General features: G+C 39.8%; 1 protein-coding gene across 1 annotated transcript; it reads left to right on the top strand.

The window, feature by feature from the left end:
• Positions 1–759: 759 nt before the first annotated feature.
• stk11 (serine/threonine kinase 11) lies at positions 760–22,859 on the top strand. The gene is made up of 11 exons (XM_038719294.1): positions 760–940; positions 1,724–2,694; positions 9,862–9,945; positions 10,046–10,135; positions 10,468–10,600; positions 12,150–12,286; positions 13,289–13,416; positions 16,400–16,457; positions 16,661–16,854; positions 20,138–20,381; positions 22,159–22,859. Exons 2-10 carry the CDS (start codon positions 2,411–2,413, stop codon positions 20,344–20,346), a joined length of 1,317 nt encoding a protein of 438 aa, XP_038575222.1. The 5' UTR covers positions 760–940; positions 1,724–2,410; the 3' UTR covers positions 20,347–20,381; positions 22,159–22,859.
• Positions 22,860–23,074: the final 215 nt, after the last annotated feature.

The following is a 23,074-nucleotide window of genomic DNA, read 5'->3' as shown; positions in this document are numbered from 1 at the left end:
GTTGACAACTGCCATCAGTAATTCATTTCTGTATGGCTGTGCTGTGACTCATTGAGTAGAGTTCACCAGGCTCAACTCACCAGTGGTGAGGAGGGTGACAGGTCAGTGAAATCAGACCTTCAGTTTGCAATTCCCAGAGGGGGGGGGGGCTACATGGGATAAATTTAACTCCGAAATCCCAGCTAAGCAAGAGCCACTCTGGTGTTGGCCACAGCATCAATCAGAGGCAACTTAAGCCTTAGCAGGAGCTAAACCAAGGCGGTGGATGGTTAGTGGAATGGTGAAGCTTTTAGTTTGATGAAAGGTGGCAGCCAACTATTATTTCCATTATCCATTAATCGTTTGGTCTGTTTGGAGTTCCTGGAGCCTAAGGGGATGTAATGAAATCCCTTGTTTTTGCTGAAACTGAATCCAAAATATCATAAATAATCAATTAACAATTTTATAAGACAAAGAACAGCAGCAAATCCTCACGTCAGAAGCCAGAACTAGGGCCAGTACAGTAGAAAGTGGGGTGGTGGATGATCAGTGTGCATAAAAAACGTTGAACACATTACTTACTGCAGGTGTAAAGACCTCTGGTGATTCATCCTGGGAATGTCCATTGTAAATTCTCAGAAATATCAGCGGGATCAGATTACATAATTAAACTAAAAGCTGAATAAGTTACTGCTTTAACTCTTTATAGTCTGCACTGGTTGACACTCGTTCCCACTGTAAGCCTTGATTTGACGCATTAACGTATGGGCTGTCAGCGTGAGTTGGGGGGGGGAGGTAAACAAGATGGCGACAACCTGAGTGGCAAGAGTAACACCGAGGAGTCAGAAAATTCAGCTGATATTTTGCTAGACCCAAGTGAGACAGACACCAAGTCACCAAAGGCGGACACACAAAGAAGAGATAAAAACCTACATCGGAAACAAGAATCATATGGACCTAGGTGAGACCCAGTACCAGGAGTTAAGCAGTTAGCTTGTTAACTAGCTAGCTAGCAATTTACATTGGGTTCTTAACAGCTTGCTAGCCAAACCAGCTCCGGCTAGATTGTGTTAGCTGGAAGACTTGTTTTGGGTTGTTAGATCTGGTGTTGGTTTTGCTATTTAATGCAGCACGGTCAGAAAATAATACACGTCTCTATATTGCCGCTGCTCCACCGGCAAATGAGGTGAAGTTGGCAAACGCTAATCCGAGCGTCAGGCAAAGTTGGCTAGCTAGCTACAGTTGTATGACGACGTTTCGGTTATCATCCCCAGTTGTCCACCGTAAGTCCTCCTCTACATTAAATTACTTGTCGCTGTTTTTAAAGCAGGCTTCTGAATTTAACCCTGTACTGCTGGCTGAAGGCGTGCATGTCGAGAAGCCACTAAGTGAGAGTTCATGTTGCCAAGCTAATTCATTCAAGCAGACGCGCGATATTAGCTTATCAGCTAGCCAATAGTTAACACAAAAACAAAAATGTAACGTTATTTTATGCGACTTCAGTCTCAATCGTAACTCGCATAACGTTACTACTTTGTTTAGGGTGCTACATGTGTTCTTACGTCGGTTATAATCTCGTCGTGTCTGATGTGAACCTCGCAGCAGAAATGGAAACCCAGTAAGGTTAACCGGTCAAGTGTTGATGTCTCGACAGGTTGTTTACCAAAGAGGGCAAGCTTACTTCAGAAGCAACCGAAAGTCATTTGTGTATTTTCAGTCATTTTTAAATCACCCTTGTTTACAGGCACCAGGCAGTAGGAAGGTGGTGGCATGGAGGACACCTGAGGACGGTTGGACAACATTGGATGGTTCAGTCGACCTCCAGGAGCCGGGCTGATACTGCTGCATGCGTTTGGTCATAGATCTGTGCTCGGATCCGGTCCTGTCCCGACTATACACACACGTGTCCTGAGGAAAAGTATGCTATGAAGCATGGCTCTTTAACAGAAAGGCTGTGCTGCATGGCCTTGAATGCAGGACTGGTTGCCTCTAGTTAAGGCTCTATGGTATTAAAATTCTACATAGGTGATCTGGAGTTAAGTGGAGAAGAATAACGTTTCACAATTCTTCTCATTTCCATTCAGCTGCATTTGTCACAGTAGTTGTTGTAGTAGAAGAAGTAGTAGTACAAAATGTACAGTTTAAAGCACTAACTTGGCACTGGACCCAACATGTTCTTCACCTCTGTTCTTGAGTAAGAAGAGCCCTAATGTTTACAAATTGGGATTGGTCCCTCACCTCTTCCCTGCACTCTCAGGCCTGATTACGCCCTCTCCCATGTTCAGTATTTTGTAATTCATCTGTATTCCATCTTGTGGAATTAAAATACTCAGCTCAGAGCTGAAAGGTTACCAGTGGATTACTCTCCAGCAATCATAGCTATTTGCAAACATTTTTGCACAGGAGGCTCAAGCTGAGGCTGTCATCAGTCATGAGTACCGGCGAGCTGCATCATCTTGACTATCTAAATGAAAATGAACTGATGGAGATGGATACATTCATTCACCGCATTGACTCAACAGAGGTGATCTACCAGCCACGGAGGAAGAGGGCAAAGCTGATAGGAAAGTACTTGATGGGGGATCTGCTCGGGGAGGGATCTTATGGCAAAGTGAAAGAGATGCTGGACTCAGAGACACTATGCCGCAGGGCTGTCAAAATACTGAAGAAGAAGAAGCTGAGGAGGATTCCCAATGGAGAAGCCAATGTGAAAAAGTGAGTGTTTTGTTGTTTGACCCTTTATCTCCCTCTTTTCTCGGCACTCGGACTCTGGTTTAAGTCATAACAGCAGTGACTTCTCAGCTTTACACTATGATTTATGCCTGCTAAGATGCACTGACTATCCCTAACTCAGTAGAGCAGTTGGGTATAGTCAGTTATCCCGGGATAAACTAACATTGCCTTGACTGCAATGCTTGATCTTAATATGATTCAATTAATTTGAATCACTCGACTGAAAATGTAATTATTCTTACAACAGTTAACTGGGTTTCTTATGACTGTGCCACAATGAGCCATTGCGAGAATGGCAGATCATGTGTCCCACTCTCTTTAAATATCACTCCCTGTGCACAACTGTTAGCTAGCATTTCGACCTACAGTTCAAATATTTCACTTTAAATAGATGAAATTGAAAGGATATTTGTCTTTTCTTATTCTGAGAAATGACTTTTGTGTTCTGGAAAAGCAGCCATGATAATTTAGTTCAGATCAAATACCAAAATAAAACCTTTTTCGACTTTCAACGATAACCTTTTTGCTCATTTCACAAAATAAGCCAATCTTGTGAAATTCCTCAGCAGTTCACACATAAAATATTACGCATTTAATATTAAATATTATACAATTCTTCATTTCTTCTCTGATCAGAAGTGTGCTGTGTATCACAAGTAACCACACCCAACAGTGTGCACTCAGCACACCCTAAATACACTTCTGCATCACTTCATCAAGGTGTGAACTTCTGTCACTTGGCTTGTAAAAAACAAAAAACAAAAAAAAAACAACAGGAAAATGATTTAAGTCAGTGAAGAAAATCAGGTTTTCATTGCCACCACTTAGAACCGCACACAGTTTTCAACACTCATTGCTGCAAGATGCCTTTAAGTCAGTAATCAAAAGTGTTAAAGTTCAGTATCTATTCATACAAATGAGAGAAAAATTTATATGACTGCAGTCCTGACAGTTATTACTATATCTTCCTGACTCTCTTCTGTCTCTATGCCTCTCTTTTGGCAGTCATGTTTGTATGTTCAAAAAAATCTTCATCCCCGTTTCCTGATGAGTATCAGAAGTTTTAATCACACAGTAGTCTATTAAATATTACTGCAGCCTTTCGCTGCGGGCGTGTGCTAATTATAGAGTAAGCTTTAGAAAACTGTCAAAATGAGTTCACAAAGACGGAAAGAAGAGCTGTGAGATGGCGTGTTTTTAGGCTGCAGTCAAAATGGCAGAAAAATAATGATAAAGTCTGAGGTGACAGCTCAGTAAGAATCATTTTGTTAGGATCGTAGTAACTTGTATCTATCAGGTATCCAGACTAACTTTACTGAAGTCTATCCCAGAATATTGTGTTAACAATTCTAAGACGACCAACTTTAAGTTAAGAAATTCTCAGTCTAGAGTTAGTTGGGGCTGAATGCCGCCTGTCAGCAGCTGGACAGCAGTGGCTGCAGTTCTCTACATTGGATCCCTTCAGCCATAGTAGCACTGTCTTTCTGTGTTTTGAGAGCAATAGCAGCCCATCTATTAATGTGCTGAAGTAATTGACCGCATAAATATTTACCCCCTTTATGATGACTCACTTAAATCAGCACTAGAGAAGTCCACTGTCACAAGAAGTTGACCAGAGATGCATGTAATCCACGTGTCAGTGGTTTTACGTCCAACCACTGGTACAGATCTTCTGGCAAAAAATACATAATAGACAAAAGAATATTTTAAGCACATCTGTAATGTTAAGTACCAGTAAGGAGAAGCATACAAGAACTCAATATCTCACTAAGGACAGACATAAAAAGTCCTTGTGAGAAAGCCATTAAGAGGCCTATGATGGCTCCCAGTAGTGCTACAGGCTGAGATGGTAGACACTGTGCATGCTCAGATGACCCCTTTTTGTTAGTGTTTGCCCAACATAAAGGTAGAGGGTAAAATGAAAATGGCAAAACACAGAGAGAGATCCTGGAGGAAATCATTTGCAAGAGAAGTGCAGAGAATGTGTATGTTAATGTCCTGGACGAGCCAAGCCTCAGTCAAATCCAGAATATGTGTCCAAACTTAAAAATAACTGAAGCAACAGCCCCCATGTTAAATGATAGAGGTTGAGCAGTTTTGCAAAGAAGAATTGTGGATAAACCGCCATGTTTAGATGTGCAATGCTGATACAGACCTACCAACATACTCTTAAGGCTGTAATAGTTTCCAAAGGTGCTTTACTCATTTCTGACTTAAAGGGGGATGAATTTAAGTTGTTAAATCAACTTGTATGGATAGAATTTAACACAAATGTCGATTGCCGTCAGAAATGTAAGATTAGTGATTCAAAATGGGGGAAATGAATATAACGACTAAATTAACTATTTTAAGAGGGAGATGGAATACTATATCAATTTAAAAACTGGCCTCACACCTGCCTTTTGTTGCCTTCTTTTTGCCATATAATAGTTTCTCATACCTTTTTTGTTGCATCGTCCTGATGTTGTACCAAATGTCTGGTACCGTAAATGATTTTTATCTTCCCCTTGGTGACAGGGTCGTTAGTCTGCAGTTCCCTTAATGCTTTCTTCTTTTCAAAGGTGTGTTTTGTTTTGTTTTTACCCCGGTTATTTATATTTTTAGGACAAAGATGCAGTACTAGACTACATGGTTGTGTCATTTTGTTAATAAGACCCCAGCAGTGTTGCTCAGTGTGTGAAAATGAATTTGTCTGCTTGATCCTCGAGCCTGTAAAAGCCTGTCTGTGCATGGATGCCATAGTAGCCCGCAGCCTCCCGATTCATCCTGTGTTTAGCATTCCTGTCTGCCAAACACTTCCTGTTTTTACGCGGTTGCCGTGGGGATGGACATGCTCATACTGGCATTGATTGGGCAACACTTGAAGAAATGCTGTGCCCTTGTTTGGAATGACAGGACCACACATGGATACACACCCCCGAAAGTAGACAGACTCTGGACCAGCGCAGTGTAGATGCAGATTTTGTTGTGTATGTTGCCACTCTGTGCCAGAGTTGCTGCCGTATCGCTGAGTGCTCAAATCCTTTCAGCTCTGCAGCCTGCAGGCCTTGAACACACAAGGTCTATATCGGCACACATTTAAACTCAGAGACTGCAGATGGACTGCAGCACTCACTGTGCCTTAGTGGCAGCAGCACCTTCGTTTTATCATTTGTTTTATGGAAGCAAGCAGTGATGGAGCTTGCTACATTTCAGACATGTCATCTGTCCTTTCTGTTCAGCTAAATAACAGAGATGATGTCTAGCTTAAAATGAGGCTATTCATTATGTCAAACCATATTTTATTCAAACTAGTGTTTTATGTGGGCATGAGGCAGCCATGTCTTTTTACCAGTGTAGTGATGCAGCAGTAACTGCTTGTGTCTATGTCTGTGTGCAAGCGAGAGGCTGAGAATATCCAATTGTCGGTTGTAAGATTGTGTATAAGGCAGTGGACTGACACAGCTCATAAACTGCAGGGTGGTAAGGGACAGAAATGCTCAAGTCTTTTTATGAGATTGTGTTTAAGTTAAAAAAGAAACACAAGTGATGCCTCAGCACTGTAGAGGCTTTGAGAGTTTTATTTCTTTTTGGCAAAGGTGCCCTCCCTTATATAGCTTTGACCTGGTATTTCACAAATATTTAAATCACATGTATTTCAACGCGGGGATCAAGATTTTTGGATAATACTTCTAAATATGAAAAGTCAAAAACAAGCTACCGGTAGCTTTTTTTTATTTTTTTTTACTTTTCATAGCCTCATCCTGCTATCTACCAGCACCTGATTGTTGTTACTGTGCTCTGGGAATTTTGTTTTACAATTATAAATATTCATATATTTGTGTATATTATTTAATTGTTGGCAGTCTGTGACTTTGGTAATATTATTTCTCCACAGTAAATATTAATGATATGGTAAATATAAAGAGTTTTGTTAACTCTTTTAAATATTTATGTCAACACTTTTATTTAACTGCTGCTAATTAAAACACACTACTGAGTGTTTTTCAGTAATGTGAGCAATGTACCTGTGAGAGAAATGGTAATTTCTGAATCTAAATCTAATCAGATTGCTAATTAGTAATTGTTAGGCCTCCAGTATTTTTTGTGGGTGTGTGGATGTACTTTGTGCTCTTCTAACCAGCTCAAAATTCATTAGTGTCCCCACTCACAACTCTCTGATGAATGCTGAGTCTCCTGGGGGTTTTGCCGTGCTGGTGATTTAAACCTCTTCTCTTTGGGTAGTGAAGGGAACTGTCAGGTTATCTGGTTTTATGAGACTGCTGTAATTGACTGCTGCTGCAGTCGGGCAATATCGAGTCTCACGCTATCATTCCTGTAATTCTGTTATCCATGAATCACTCCCATTTTTAATTGAGTCTTGTTTATAAAGTGTCAATTTATAACAAGTTATCTCATTGCGCTTTTAATATAGAGCAGCTATAGACCATACGTAATATTATTTACAGAGACCCAACAATTCCCACCATGAGCAAGTATGACAAAGACCCTTTTAACAGGCAGAAACCTCGAGCAGAACCTAGACACAAAGTAGCACAATGCAAGTTTCACATAGATATGTAAAATAATAGTAGTGGTAATAATACAAATATCAGAAAAATTATTGTAATAATTATTATAGCAGTGGGTGTCGAGCAGGAACATGAGGGCAGTAGGTGGCTTGCAGTCACAGATCCAGACTCAACAGCTCCGGAGGCAAAAATACCTGTACAAAGTCACAGAAGGTGAGAGGAGAGAGATGAGAAAGCACGAAACTACAGGAGAGGTTAGATGTCAAGTTGCAACATGTAATGAGATAAGAATGCATACAGATGGAGAAGGATCGCGGAGTGTAGTGCATCATGGGAAGTCTCCTGGCAGACTAGGCCTATAGCAGTATAACTAATGCCTTGTGCAGACTACACGACTTTCAGCGTCGGCCAATGGATGTGCCGATCACACTACACAACTTGCCATCTTGTGATGGGAGTCTTGAAGTCATTTTAGCGTTCACACTAAGTGACTGACTGGTGACAGGGCGTCACGCGCTACGCGAGCTGACAATGACTCCCAACGCTGATCTTCAATCCACATTTTGTCAAGAAAACACATGAGAAATGTGAAACAGGAAATGACGCAAATCTACACATGAAACAGCTGCTATTTGTTATTATAAAGATACCAATTATAAAGACTAAGAATATGGGTGAAAGAATGGATTAGCACATGCAGGTAGCAGAGATTGTCTGAGCTACAGAGAGAGCTGGAGGTGAGTAAAAGGTGTTTTGCAGTGAAAAAATAGCTGCCTGCTCCTCCAGCTGCCTTCTCTCATTGGCTGGATATGGATGTCGAGTCGGCCGACTCTTCCAGATATTTGGCAGACGTCAGCGCTGTGAGAAATGTGTCGGAGCTGTTTTGATGCGTCGTTGATTAGTTCACACATTTTGCCTGACAGTCGCCGAGCTCGCCAAGAGGCAAATCTGGCAAAAAATTGTGTAGTGTGAACTATGCTTAAGGGATGCTTCAGGACTCACCTGAGCCAGTCTTAAGCCAAGTCGAGTGTGGAGATGGTATATGTCTCCTGAACTGGGACCTGATTCCACAAAAGATTACTTGATAACTAAAGACTCTGGCTCCCATTCTACTTCTGGGACAACAGGAGTAACCCTGCATTCAAAGAGCACAGTGCTCTAGTGGGGTAATAATGAGCACTTAAAGATATGGTGGTGCCTGACCATTAAGGGTCTGGTAGGTGAGGATTATAAAGTATATTCTAGATTTTACAAGGAGCCAGTGCAGAGAAGTTGAAACAGGAGAAATATGATCTCTTTTCCTGGTTCTTGTCAGTAGACGTGCCGTAGCATTCTGGATCAGCTGCAGAGTCTTAAAGGACTTATTCAGCCAGCCTGATAATAATTGCAGTAATCCAGCCTTGAAGTAACAAGTGCGAGGATTAGTTTTTCTGCATCATTTCTGCATAGTTTCTGATTTTTGCAATGCTACGTAGGTGAACAAAGGCTGCTCTTGAAGTTTGTTTTATGTGGGAGTTAGAGGACATATCCTGATCAAAGATGGCTCTGAGATTCCTTTCGATGGTGCTGAAGGCCAGGGCAATGCCATCTAGAGTAACTATATCTTTAGATAATGCGTCTTGGAGATGTTATGGGTCAAGTACTATAACTTCAGTTTTGTCCGAGTTTAATATCAGAAAATCACAGGTCATTCAGGTTTTTATTTCCTTAAGGCATGCTTGAAGTTTAGCTAACTGATTGGGTTCATCTGTCTTGATCGATGGATATAATTGAGTATCATCTGCATAACAATGAAAGTTTATGGAGTCTTTCCTAATAATAATCTTGCAAAAGGAAGCATATATTTAATGAATAGGATTTGTCCAAGCACAGCTCCTTGTGTACAAACTGAGATCGATCTGATAAATAAGATTTAAAACAACTTGGAGCCTTTAATGCAAATTAAATATTCAGGTCTCTATAATGGGATATGGTGGTCAGTAGTGTTGAATGCAGCACTAAGATCCAACAAGACAAGCACAGAGTCCTGTGTCTGATGCAGTTAGTGAGTTATTTGTAATTTTCACCATCTTTGTGTCCAGATGCACTGCAAATCCTGACTAAAAATCCTCAAATAAGCTATTGCTGTGTAGAAAGTCACACAACTGAATAAAGCAGTTTTCAGTGCTTTCTCAAGGATCTTCGAGAGAAGTTAGATATAGGTCTATAGTTGGCTAAAACCCCAAGAGTGGGTTGTTTTAAGAAGAGGATTTACAGCATATTTGCAGCATATTATCAAATGGCTGGTAGATTTACATCTCTCACCAGCCAAAAAAACAATGGTAATCTATCGAGTGGCTGGGACACTTTGAGCATTCACTAGCCATTTGGCTGATGGACAAAAAAAATGTATTTAGCACCCTGTTATGAAAGACATATTGATCATGTCTGGTAAAGATGTGCAAACTAAGGGTAAAACTTAAGTAGTTGTTACTACTGAGGGCTATTGGAATACATGGCTCATTCTGTACAATGCCATATTAGTGCCTTTCAGGTCATGTATAGCACCTTGCTAAGCCTACACTCACAGCAGACAAGGGCCAGTACTAAATGATCTATCTCTCTAATTTGTCTGTTTTTGCTTCGTGTCCATTTATAGGGAGATTCAGCTGCTAAGAAGACTCCAACACAAGAATGTGATTCAGTTGGTGGATGTGCTCTACAATGAAGAGAAGCAGAAAATATATCCTTATGTTGCAAAATGAAAATTTTTGTGAAACTTAATGATTTTAGAAAGGATTTTATTTGTTTGTTTTGGCAAATCCCCTTGACTCCTGACATACGTATATGGTGATGGAGTATTGCGTTTGTGGGATGCAAGAAATGCTGGACAGCGTCCCAGAAAAAAGGTTTCCAGTATTTCAAGCTCACGGGTGAGTTTTTTTTTGCCCACTCTGCTCCCTCTCTCCCCCTTTCTTTCAATCTCTCTGCTATATTTAGTTTGAGCCTTTCTGCAGTCGTTGCCTCAGGCCTAAATTTAGGTCTAAGACTGCAGGGCCTCTACTGTTAAAGTAACGGACCATAGATTATGTAAATGTCCGGTCACTGGTGGAAGGACACTGAAGCTAAAGTACTAACTGATTAAGGCTCATCTGACCCCAGTGATAAATTGTTCGATATGCCATTTGATTGTCAGATTGTATTGTGTGGAGCACTTCTGCTCCTCTTTAATTGTATCTGTCATACCCTCTGTTTCTTTTTGCAGGTACTTTTGCCAACTCTTAGACGGCCTTGAATATTTGCACAGCCAGGGAATAGTTCACAAAGACATTAAACCAGGGAATCTGCTGCTGACCACAGACGGGGCACTTAAAATCTCTGACCTGGGAGTAGCAGAGGTGAGCACGGGTTGCAACGTAATGTTGTGTTTGTGTTGTCAATTCCTCTTTTTCTTTTTTGTATTTCAAAACATCCTGCTTGTTGGTAGTAGGGGGAAAGTACAACCCATGAGAAATGTTGAGTCATTCAACATATTTGGACATGTAGACACTTGATCTTGATTTCAACAGGACCTATAGATGAAGCTGATATACTTCAACAAAAACACAACAGTTTGCCAACAAATGATTCAACAACATAATTCTTTTATGGAAAAAGCAAGTACACCTTTGGCCTCAGAAACTGGCATTGCCTCCTTTAGTCTTGTCAGACTTCTTTTAGACGTTATGTCTGCTATTGGCCAGACTCGGACATCAGTAGGTGAAATGTTCTACCACTCCTCCATGCAAAAATGCCTCAGCAGCAAGATGTTTGGGGTTTCCTTGCATGTACAGCACATTTTAAATCTTTCCACAACATCTCATTTGGATTCAAATCTGGTATTTGATTCCATAACACTCCCATTTCTTATTTTTAAGCCAATCCTTGGTGGATTTATTTTTATGCTTGGGATCATTATGCTGTTGAAATTTCCACCTCTGGTTCAGATTCAACTTTTGGACGATGGCCTCACATTCTCCTCCAGAACTCTCTGGTATTATATAGAATTCATAGTTGAATCTATGATGTAAGTTGGCCTTTCCATGAGGCAGCAAAGCAACTCCAAACCATAACGTTTCCACCACCGTGCTTTGCTGTCAGTATGAAGTTCTTCTGCTCAAATTCTGTCTTTGATTTGACTCATTTGTCCAGAGCACATTGTTCCAGAAGCCCTGTGCTTCGCATAGGAATCATTGGGAAACTTAACTCTTGCTACAATGTTCTTTTTAGACAGCCCAAGATAGCTCTTTTGATCCATGCATGATGATACCACACACTTCATTAACAAAGAGAAAACCAGACCCTAGATGTCTATGGTTTAAGTAAGTTTCTCCAGGACACTCACTAACGATGTTCTAATTGTTGTCACCTGATCTGGTACACTAATTTTAAGGATTTTAAGTTGTGATAAATTTAGGGGTGTACTTACTTTTCCCACATAAAATTTCTGCATTTTTGTTTATTTAAATTGTATAAAGGATTGCTTAATGTCAATTTTATGAATAATTTGCCTATTACCTAAGTATAACACCTTTATCTGTTTAAAGTTCTGTTTAAATAAAATGTAATCAAATGTGTTGAAAAGGTCTCTTTTCATGGGGTGTGCTTACTTTTCACATGACTGTATGTAAACTATGTTAAGTTATCATTTTATGGACATAGCCAGCTCAGATATACACAGTCAATGGAGAGCTACTGTAAATAGATGTGCTTTTATCCTTCAATACACTAAAATTCTGTGTAGAAAGTGTTTAAAAAAATGTCCACTTAGGTGGATAAATCGACATTATTGTAAATTATATATTATATTTGGAGTTACGCTGTTATGTGGCTACAGTGGATTTGTTCACAGTTGTGGTTTTAGTGTAGATATAGACATACTCATCATTTTCACTCTACATTTTTCAGGCCCTTCACCCATTTGCAGAGGATGACACATGTCGCACCAGTCAGGGCTCTCCGGCCTTCCAGCCTCCAGAGATTGCCAATGGACTGGACACCTTTTCAGGGTTTAAAGTGGACATTTGGTCTGCTGGAGTAACACTGTGAGTAGTAAGAGCCTCAGGTTGCTGAAGGTTCTCACAAGTGAGCGAATGTGTTTTGATATCTGACAAAATTAGAATATTGGTTGCTTGTTAGTACTTAATTGTAAAAAAGAAAGTTCTTGCTTGTCCTTCTTTCTTAACTCATAGGGCAGAGCAGCATCCCTGATGTTAATAGAGATTCAGTGTCATGCACTAAGACACCTAAGAGACTTCCTTACTGATTTGCTCTCTACGTACTTGCTATACATTGGCATGCCTGTGGATTAGGGTTGCAACTAACAATTATTTTCGTTGTTAATTATCTGTTGGTTATTTTCTCGATTAATTTCTCTATTAGTTGTTTGGTCTATAAAATGTCAGAAAATGGTGAAAAATGTTGATCAGTGTTTCCCAAAGCTCAACATGATGTCCTCAAATGTCTTGTTTAGTCTACAACCCAAAGATATTTAGTTTACTGTCATAAAGAGGGAAGGAAACCAGAAAATATACACATTTAAGAAGCCGATATCAGAGAATTTTTACCTTTTTTCTCTTTAAAAAATTGCTCAAACTGATCAGTCGATTATCAAAATAGTTGTCAACTATTGGCAAATCCCCTTGACTCCTGACTTGCATATATGCAATTAATTAATCATTGCAGCTCTACTGTGGATACATTTATACCTCTAAGGCCTATAAAAACAAGTACAGGTCATTCTGTAAAAAGCTTGTGTGTAGTGTAGGATGAAGGGGAATTAATGGACGCTCTACCTACAAGATACAGGGAATTGTTGATGATTGAAGTAATGGTGTATGTAGGCATGTTATACTGTTAGAAATAACCAGGGCCGTGGTAATAAGTGCCACAGTATGTTGCTGTTACTATGTTTTAAAGAACAGTCAAAGATGACACCAGAAAGGGCTGAATTCATATATAAAATATTAGACATGTGCAACTGTTAACAGTGTCATAGGTCATGATGCACTTACAGCATTTGTTGTCTCTGACTTCCATCAATTCAGATACAACATTACAACGAGTCTATATCCGTTTGAGGGGGACAACATCTATAAGCTATTTGAGAACATTGGAAAGGGAGACTACACTATTCCTGAGGAGTGTGGACCCCTCCTGTCGGACCTGCTGCGAGGTGAGTGTGGTATAGAGCTAAATGTTTGAACTGTGAGGTCCAGTGTACTCCTCAGGGGTGTCATTTATAAAACTTTACGTAGTAAAGACTCCTAAAGGTTGCGTACATACAAAACACAGGAAATGCGTATGAATTTATACAGTGTTTCCTCTATATGCAGCGCACCACTGCTACTAAAATTTCCCACGATCATTAAACTATGCGCTACAAATATTTTCACTCGCACACTGCACGGCACGGCAGCACTCAATGCTCAGCTTGCTTCCTCTCCTTGTTCTATGCAGAACATACGTGACAGATGGTGTTATAAGAATAGCGTAACTCTGAATCGGGGGCAAAGTGCATAGCGGGTGTTTGATTGTCCGAGCAGCAGAAAGTGACAGTGAACGCGAGCGGAGGTAATTATTCTGGCAGTAAATGTACTGTCTGTTACAGTGTGTCAGCTTCTCAAGACCAAGAAAAGTCTGTTGTTTCCCACCTGCTGGAAATGTGAAGCCGGTTAGCGCTAAGTTAGCTAAAGTCTACAACAGAACGAACCAAATTACTTTCTCCAGATCTAAAGGTTGTAGCTCCAGTAGACTGACCTTTGGGTGTTGTTTATTTATTATCTGCTCTAGCTTTTCCAACTATTTGTTCAGAGATAAGGTGAAAATAATGGCCCAATATGATGTGAAATTATGTTTTCATTGGAAAATTTTCTTTGGGGAGGACCCCCAAACCCCAAGGCCAACACCAAAACACTCATCTAAAGCTCACATTAAACTGGGAAAACACTGCAGTTTTAAGCTATTCAAAGGTGCATCGCATGCTCATGGACACGAGCAATATCGCAATACCGCAATACCGACCCTTTAAATGCCCATAGTTGCCTATAAATGGTCAGTGAAACACCCCTCATTAATATTAATATGTACTCACTGCATGAAGAAAAGGACGGCAAATTCTGACAGAAAAGCTACAAAAAGAAATTTAACCCAGTTGTTTTGGTGAAGCTGAAGCGTTTTGTTGGGTGGGTAAAACACGCACACCCCCTTGTAACCGATCTGCAGGAAGGCACTTCCCTCCTGAGTAGTGACGGAGGTGGAGGGTGACACACAAATGCAAGACGGGATGACCCAAGAACATAATTCAACTCGTGATGAATGGGGGCAAAAACAAAAGTGAAAAAAAATTTGTTCAGTGTAAATGTAATTTGTCCTACTGTTTACCTTATTTATGAGAATAAATAAATTAATGATTCCTTATTAAACGGTACAACATATTTTTACATTCTTTTGAAAAAAACGATATCCCCATTTGTGTTTTATTATGCTAAATCATGTTTCTTATTGTGTGATCTTCAATGATCTTTTTTATTGCGCACTTCAGGGAAAATCAATCAAACGGGTGTGTGTTTATTAAGAGAGGCTTTCATCTGTTTTACAAATTATTATATAAATGAGTTATATAATTAACTCATAACATTAAATTATACCAAGTTTTATTGGCCTATAATACTCAGATGTAATATTTAAATTTATTTTATACAACAGTATCCATTTCAAACATTTCATTCTTCTGCCATGTGAATCGCCGTTTCTCATTTCTCCAGTTTATGTGCGCACGAATGGCTCAGCTTGCGTGGAGGACCACACATTGCTGTCAAATTTGTTTTTTATAGATCACAACCTTTGCTAGAAAGGTGGCATACACACTTTTCCAGCCCTGTTTTTTGCATACGCACCATTTATGAGGCTCCAGGGTGGTTATATATCTATGTGCTAGTGGTGTAGTGATTCATAGGTCAGCGTAGGATTAATCCACTGACATTCATCTACTGTCGTGGCAATAAATAAGTCTATCATGCGTCATCAAGCATTGTCATGCATTCAATTAAACAAACATAGTGTAAAGGTTTGCTCTTTAGTATGTTCTTCTTATGCAAGTTTGTATAGCATTACAGAAAAGGAAGCCAATTGGAAGTAAAGGCTTTGAGATTGAGTTGATCAGGTATGTAGTAAGAGCACTGAGAGATGATGATCTTTTCTGTGTTGGTCCAGCAGGTGGTGCTGTGACATTGAAAGTCACTGTAACACCTCAGCATGCAAGGCTTCCTCCAAACTGTAGAAATCCCTTCAGCTGTTGACGTAGTTTCCATTGATCTGGAGCCAGCAGCAGAATACTAAACATCAACTTCATATTCTAGCTTTTCCTGCGTGGAATGCTGCAATGCTTCTGCCACTTGTAAAAACAAAAAGAGTCAAGTCTTTTATAGTGAGACGTAATCTGCTAAATGGCTGTAAAATCCAAAAAGCATGTGGGGAAGATTATGTTTACACGATCTAATAAAACTCTTCAGTGAAGCTGAATGCTTGTTATCCATCCTGTCTTAGTATTTTTCTTCTGTATTTGGAATTACTTGGCGTCACTTGGATTTTTGCTGTTAGAACTCATCAGGCCTCCATCCCCCATTTTGTGTGAGTGTGTGACGTCTGTGTGTGATGACGCAGCACCTAAGAGATAGTCAGTCCATAATTACATGGTCTAAAATAAGCCCAGTGCCACAAAAGGTGTCCTTCAGCAGTCACAGCACTACTATCAGCACTCTGCATGCTGCCCCTCTCTGCCTGCTGGGAGACAATTACATTATTAGAATAGGCAGTGCATTACTGCTGCCTTATCACACTGACATTCTGCTATTCCCACAGATTCAGCTGTCATTATGATAATTAAGGGAAAAAAATCTTCATTACATTGGTACAGCTGTTCTGCTACTAATATTAATGTTTCCTTACTGTACCTCATTGACTCCTTAAGCTTTGCTTGATGTCTTGACACACAGTGATTAATCAGATTATTACTTGCATTAATTATTAGCTCACCACTCACTGCTGTGGCCTCCCACAAATTTATGTTAGACATTCAGCAGAAAGAGACGTGAGTGTAGAAATTGTTCAGGATTGTTGTGATTCAGTGGACCTTTTTTATAATGTTTGTTTTTCAGGAATGCTTGAGTACGACCCTGCAAAGAGGTTTTCCATACAGAACATAAGGCAACACAAGTGAGTGTGATTTCAGTGTATAGCATGTATCATGTATTGATTTTGCTCCGCTACTATCCGCATATATCCTATTGAACAGCAGGTAGAATTATCAAAGGTAATAAAATGTATTATGTGCAGATTTTGCAGAAGTGTTTAGAGAACATGGTTAAAAGTTGACCTGGCAGTTTCACATCCATGTTCACCCTGCCTGTCCCTTCCAGCTGGGTGCGTAAGAAACACCCGCCGTCTGAGCCCCCTGTGCCCATCCCTGCCAGCGCAGAGAGCAGGGATCCTTGGCGGAGTATGACGGTGGTGCCGTACCTGGAAGACCTGCACGGCTACACGGAGGAGGACGATGACGAGCTCTACGATGGAGAGGATGAGATCATATACACTCAGGACTTCACAGTGCCAGGTGAGTGGGCCCTTGAGCTAGATTTAAATATTTTTGTCACTGTGTGTTGTTTGTGTTAGTCCTCTATTCTTTCTGTCTGAATGTGAGAATATGAGTAGCTGTATGTCTCGTGTCATTATTAGCTACTTCCTCTTGTATGACAACACTGAACCATCTTTCTTAGAAATACATAACGGAAAAAGACATTGCTGTGTAGATTAATGGGCCTAAACAATAACTGTAGTTGTTCTACACCGAATCACCTTCTTGGGTCAAAATGTGGTTAAAAATGTAGACTTGTATCAACTTCTTCTAACTAACCCACACTAAGGGTGTGGCCTGTGACCAAAGGCCATTAACACCATACTGTGTGCTCTTCAGTGGAAAAGCAACAACAGGAATTGTTCAGTTTATATTAACTTTAATTTCAGTAGTCTTCCCCCCCATAATGCTCATGTTCTGTGTTGTTTTAGTGGTTGCAATGAAACTTTAGGAAACCACTGGATTCTGTGCGATCAGAGTTCCAAAGTCAGAAATAAAAAAGGCCATTAAGACTATCAGACGCTGTTTTTGTGAGGGCAAACCTATAATTATTAATTTCAGTCCAGCATAACATATTTATGCTTTCAGTCCAGCGTACAACATTTATGCTTGCTGAGGCACAAATCGCCTACTTGGGATTAATAAAAATTATATATATATATATATATATAATTTTTATTATTAATCCCAAGTAGGCGATTTGTGCCTCAGCAAGAATAAAATCACAAAATGCACAGAAAGTCTTTTAAGCTCCTCTGGATACTATAATGAACATTGAATATTGTCAACATTAACTGCCAATGTAACCATTTCAATGTACACATCACCATCATCATCAACAGACTGATCTCTATAATTCTTTACGTCAGCGTCACAGCGCAACATTACAAATATAATATACTGCACCTCCATATTAAAAAAGCATCACTGTCTCCTCACCATCACAATCACTAAGGTAATGGACTTGTAAATAACAGAAGCAGTTACCTCCTCCTGCCATTAGCAATCAAGGCTTTAATGGAGACATGGAGCCCTTTTTTGTCGTGGCAGTGGGGACATGATGGTAACAGCATGTACTCAGATCGTGCCCATTTACTGGATGGGTACAATCTGAGTGAATGGCTATTGTGTGTGGGTTTTTTTTGGGGGGGGGGGGGGGGTGTTTAAGCACCTGCTTGATGAAGATTTAAACTTCTGTACTATACTCCCGGTACTGGCCACCTTCACAATCTTAGCCAAGGCTTTCTTCTCTTCAGTACCAAGGCAAAGTTGCCAGCAGTTAATAGAAAATGAGATGAATGGAAATGAAACCGTAATTTCTGCGACTTACAAAAACTGGAACACAATGACGTTAAATAAAGGCTTAAAAGAAATTTCTTTTTCTCTTTGCCTAATAGTCTAAATTATTTCACTTTATTCATTCAACCTGACATTGTGTTCACGTTAGTCAGTTTCCTGTTCGACGGATGGAGTTGGCGGTGTATAATGTATTTGTATTGATACTTGAATCTGCTCCCATCCTGTTTACTTCTCTTCTCCCCACACTCATGCACAAACACACCTACACCTCCAGTCTCTCACTGCAAACACAGCGGCTTGCCCGTCTTCTCTGCTTCTCTCTTCCTGTACATGTCTCTGCTCTGCTGACTTTCTACATCAGTAGTACATTTTATAAAAATTGCTACGTTTAATAAAATCACCCGCAATTCCATTTTCAAGTGCGCCGCATGAGGATTGGGTGGCCCACCCAAGTAAAGTATATGTCAAAGACTGTAAGAAAAAGTTATTATTTTCAAGTTATATTAATAATAAACCTATTTAATCTCTTTAAGGCTTTGGTCAGAGAAAATCTTCACTATTCAATGCATCATCATTGCGCGCACCAGACAGAGCAACAGAGAATTTTATATTTTACAATGTTATTTCATCACTAAATTACATTTATTCATTTAGCGGACGCTTTTATCCAAAGCGACTTACAATTGCCATATATGTCAGAGGTCGCACTGGAGAAACTAGGGGTTAAGTGACTTGCTCAGGGACGCATTGGTGGATGGTCACAGTGGGGAGTTGAACCCGGGTCTCACCAAAGGCATCTGTCTTATCCACTGTGCCGTCACCACCCCCCATTTCTGAGAAGTTTTGAGGTGAGAAATCAACTGTGTAGATTTCAAATATTGACAATTTTCCGAAAAGTGATGGCGGAACAAAAATGTGCTTGAAAGTTTTCGGAATTGAGGAGGTAATGAAAAAACAGCATAATTAACCCAAGATGGAAAATAATAATGATGATGATGATGATGATGATTTATAATAATGGTAATAATAATAATACTTTAAAACTTACAAAACTTGAATGTGACAAACACTTGATGCCAGACAGTGGATAACTTAACAATTCTGAGGTAGAACATTCAAAACTAATTAGTTTTAAATCTTTTTTTAGTTAATTAGTAAATCTTTTTTCAGTCCCTTTTCCTCAACAAAATAAATATTTTAATAGAACAACTAAGTGCTAATTTATTGGCGATTCAAGTGGATTAAACCAAATATTTATTGACGATATATTGAACATACAATTTTCGATAATTGTCTTTATTGTTCAGTCCTAATCTGCAGCAAGTCAATATTTATTTAAAATGGTATTGACACACACATCACCTTCAACAAATATTGCGCCTCCTGTGATTTGAAAATTGCAGAAGGCCATAATTTTAATTTCAGTAATATTTTGGTTGTTCAACCCTACTGCACTTAATGTCAAATCCTGTTTAATTTATTTGTGTGAACTGTGTGTTGACTGACTTTGGGGTGAAAAGATAATGCCAGCATCTTTTATATTTGATTAAATTTGTTTCCCAACTCGTCTTTTATCCCTTCCCCCCAGATTTCATATCCTTTTTATCTGTTGCCAGGCAACAGGCGGTAATAATAAATGCAGTAGTCGGTGTTGAGTATCTAGAAGTGGTGTCCCACATAATGACCAAATGGAGCAGCAGAATGTGAATGAAGTGATCTAAAAATAATCTGGTAGAAATGTTTATGTGGGAGTATGAATGGTTTTTCAGGGTTCACTCCCACACACGCTGAGCACTGTCGCCCATCAATGAAACAATAATGTGTCCTGTAAATTACCAGATGACCTGATGTTTCTCTTTAGGAGTAACTACATCTCACTTCTTTTAATTATCTCCTATGTGTTGCAGTTTTTACAGTGGGGGAACGCATTTAATGTTTAATGTGCATGTTTGTTTGTTTTTAGGACAAGTGGTTGAAGATGATCGGGATCAGGGGCAGGCTGACCACAGTCCAGCTCTAGCCAAGCCTGTTTGTGTGAACGGGACGGAGGGGGGGTCTCTGAACAGCAAGGCCAAAGCCGAGCGCCGGTCCTCCTCTTCATCCAACCCCTCACGTAAAGGAGTCTCCACAGCCAGCAAGATCCGCAAGCTCTCCACATGCAAACAGCAATGACCCCTCCCCTCCCTCCCTCAGCAACAACCCACCTGGTGAGTGTGTAGATTCTAGATGTAACAAAAGTGCAACCTGAATTATGCTTTAGAAGTGCTTAGAGGACAGCTTTTTAATACAGTATAAATAAGGGGAAAAGATTACGATAAGCACCTAAGGAGAACAGGTGCAGCAGATCCACATAAAAAGATGCGAGGGATAGAACATACACAGACGTAGAGATGAGTATCAGGCAGAAGGAGGAGGAGTGGAAGGGGAAACCAGAGAGGAGAGGGAGAGAATCTGTGTTGATATTCAGTGAGCAGTGCTCTGACTCACCACCACTCCCCAGGCAAACACATGGGCGGTTTCCTATACAGTCACAAAAACTAGATCTGGATTGGTCCAGTCTCTAGTGTTACTTTTCTATTCTCTGGTATATTCTCTGCATTATAACCTTCCAGGTTTTTGTCAGTGGCCTTTATTCAGACCAAGAAGTGGGGCAGATTGATGCTGCAAGCGTACACTCCTGTTCAATAGGTTGTCCGCCTCACTTTCCAGTTAACCACCCACAGTTTGCTCTTTCGGTCTCTTGCACATACAAGCCACTCACAGCATAAGGCTGTTTGTCATGGGTGCACTGCAGAGAAGATGCTGTGTATTAATTTGTTCAGGCGATGACTCACCCTGGATGAGATACAGCGGGCTATGAGATGTTTGTATCTCTCTCTCACCCTGTAGCGGAGTTTTTCCATTCTAACAATTAGTCTACAGTTACAATTATGTGATACTGTTCACTTTTAACTTGTGGGAACTTGCCTTTGTTTGTGCCTAGTGCTGCGCCATACAATAAGTAATATTGTATTAATAACAACAATAATAATATCATCATCCATCTTGGGTTTAAATAAATCAGTCTAACTTGCTGGCATGATCACTCAGTTAATACACATTTAGGTATGTTAACAGCAGCCAAGCATTTTGCAGAGAAACACAGAGAGATGTTATCTATTACACTACAAGAAGCGGAACAGTGGAAAATTTACAAACAAGGGACAGTGAACACACCAGGGCAGATGCCACGGTAGTTTTGAGTTGGTGTGTTTGCAGTGAGAGACCAGAGGTGAAGAGAGAGGGAGCAGATTCAACATTTACATTATTTTAATCAGCCACAAAGTGTGTAGATGAGCTCAGGTTTCAGTATGATAGTTACTGAAAGGCTGTGTGTTTGCTGCCACAGACAATAAATAAATGTTGATTAACATTACAATGGTGTCTTGTACTCTTCAATGTAAAGTTGCTCCAGACTGTGAAAAGCTAGCTACTTAGCAGGCTAAAACCTATTAAAATAGCCTAAAAATGGAGGTAACCGAAATGCATTTTGTGGAAGAGTAATTGGAGTGATCAGATTTATGATCGCATTTTCTCTTTTTTTTTTAAATTTTTATTTTCTGTGACACCAAAAAAATCACATTGACTTGTAGCTGCTAACTAGCTTGCTTTCCACCATCTGGACAAACTCTACTGTGAAGATTAGTAATGTTGCATAAACAGGGACTTTTTATTTCACACAGCTTTCACTAACTTTATGCAGCAACCTTTATCTACGGACTTGATGGCTAGCTACATAAAGTAATGTTACTACCCCTCGGCAGTGACCTGAAATGACGATATGGTCATCTACTAAATGGCACATGAATTATTATTTGAATGTCAGTCAAATTGAATTTCAATCAATCACCTAGCCCTAGTCGGAGCATGTGATGAGATAAACTAAAAATTAAACCAGTTATATTCTTTCCTTTCTTTTCCGCCCTCCGTCTCTGTCCCTCTCAGGTTGATCTGTCCCCGTCCTTCTGTGTCCGGAGTCCTCACAGTTGTGAGCGAAACCTGCTGACGTTTATGTCCCCGTACCTCCTTGGACCACCAGCCTGCAGAGTCTTTTGAAGATGCGGTATGAGTGATGAGGAGGAGGACAGCATGAAATGTTCTTTTTGCTCTGAGACTGAAGCACTGGCTGTGAAGATGGTGTTTTGTTTTGTTTTTTCCCATGTTTTGGATCCTTTCAACTCCTGTCATCTAGTCATTTCCCCTCTCCGTGCTGTCATCCTCTTAGGAGGACCAAGTGTTGCACCGGACATTACAAACACCATCACCCCTGTACCCCACTCATCCACCCCCTCTACCCCACCTTCTGTTTCTTTGACTACCTTTGTTTTTACAGAATCCTAATGGCAGTTTTTAAGACACATTGTGATGTGTAAAAAATTAAAGAGAAAAAAAAAGATAACGAAAGTTATGAATAATTCTATATTTAAATCTATGATGAGAGTAATTATGATACTACCACCAACAAAAAAACTGCATGCTGTACAGAGCTGAAAGAAGGGAAAGTACTTGGTTTGTGGACAGACTGAAGCCTTGAGATCCTCCGCTGACCTGTTCGGGATTTTTGATTTCCTTTTAAGTTTATTTTCTTTTTTTTTTCCAATGAATATTTTTTAATTATTATTTATATAAAATACCTCCCAAACAGGCTGTTTTGTTGGATGATCTTTTCTGTTAAACTTTTGAGATCAGCATATTTTTATTATGCAATGTTTTTTTTAAATTAATATTATTATTTATTATTATTTTACATATCCTTTACAAGATTATACTTTGCTGGGAGTGCTACACTTATCTTTTTCTGATGTCAGCATCTAGTTTGTAGTCTAAACCTATATTATCAAGAGCTGATGCTGCTCAGCTG

This window comes from Micropterus salmoides, unplaced genomic scaffold (genome assembly GCF_014851395.1).
Source record: "Micropterus salmoides isolate LMB-PRFRI ecotype aquatic unplaced genomic scaffold, ASM1485139v1 Ms_hic_scaffold_14, whole genome shotgun sequence".
NCBI lineage: Eukaryota > Metazoa > Chordata > Actinopteri > Centrarchiformes > Centrarchidae > Micropterus > Micropterus salmoides.
This window is presented reverse-complemented; position numbering and strand designations above follow the sequence as displayed.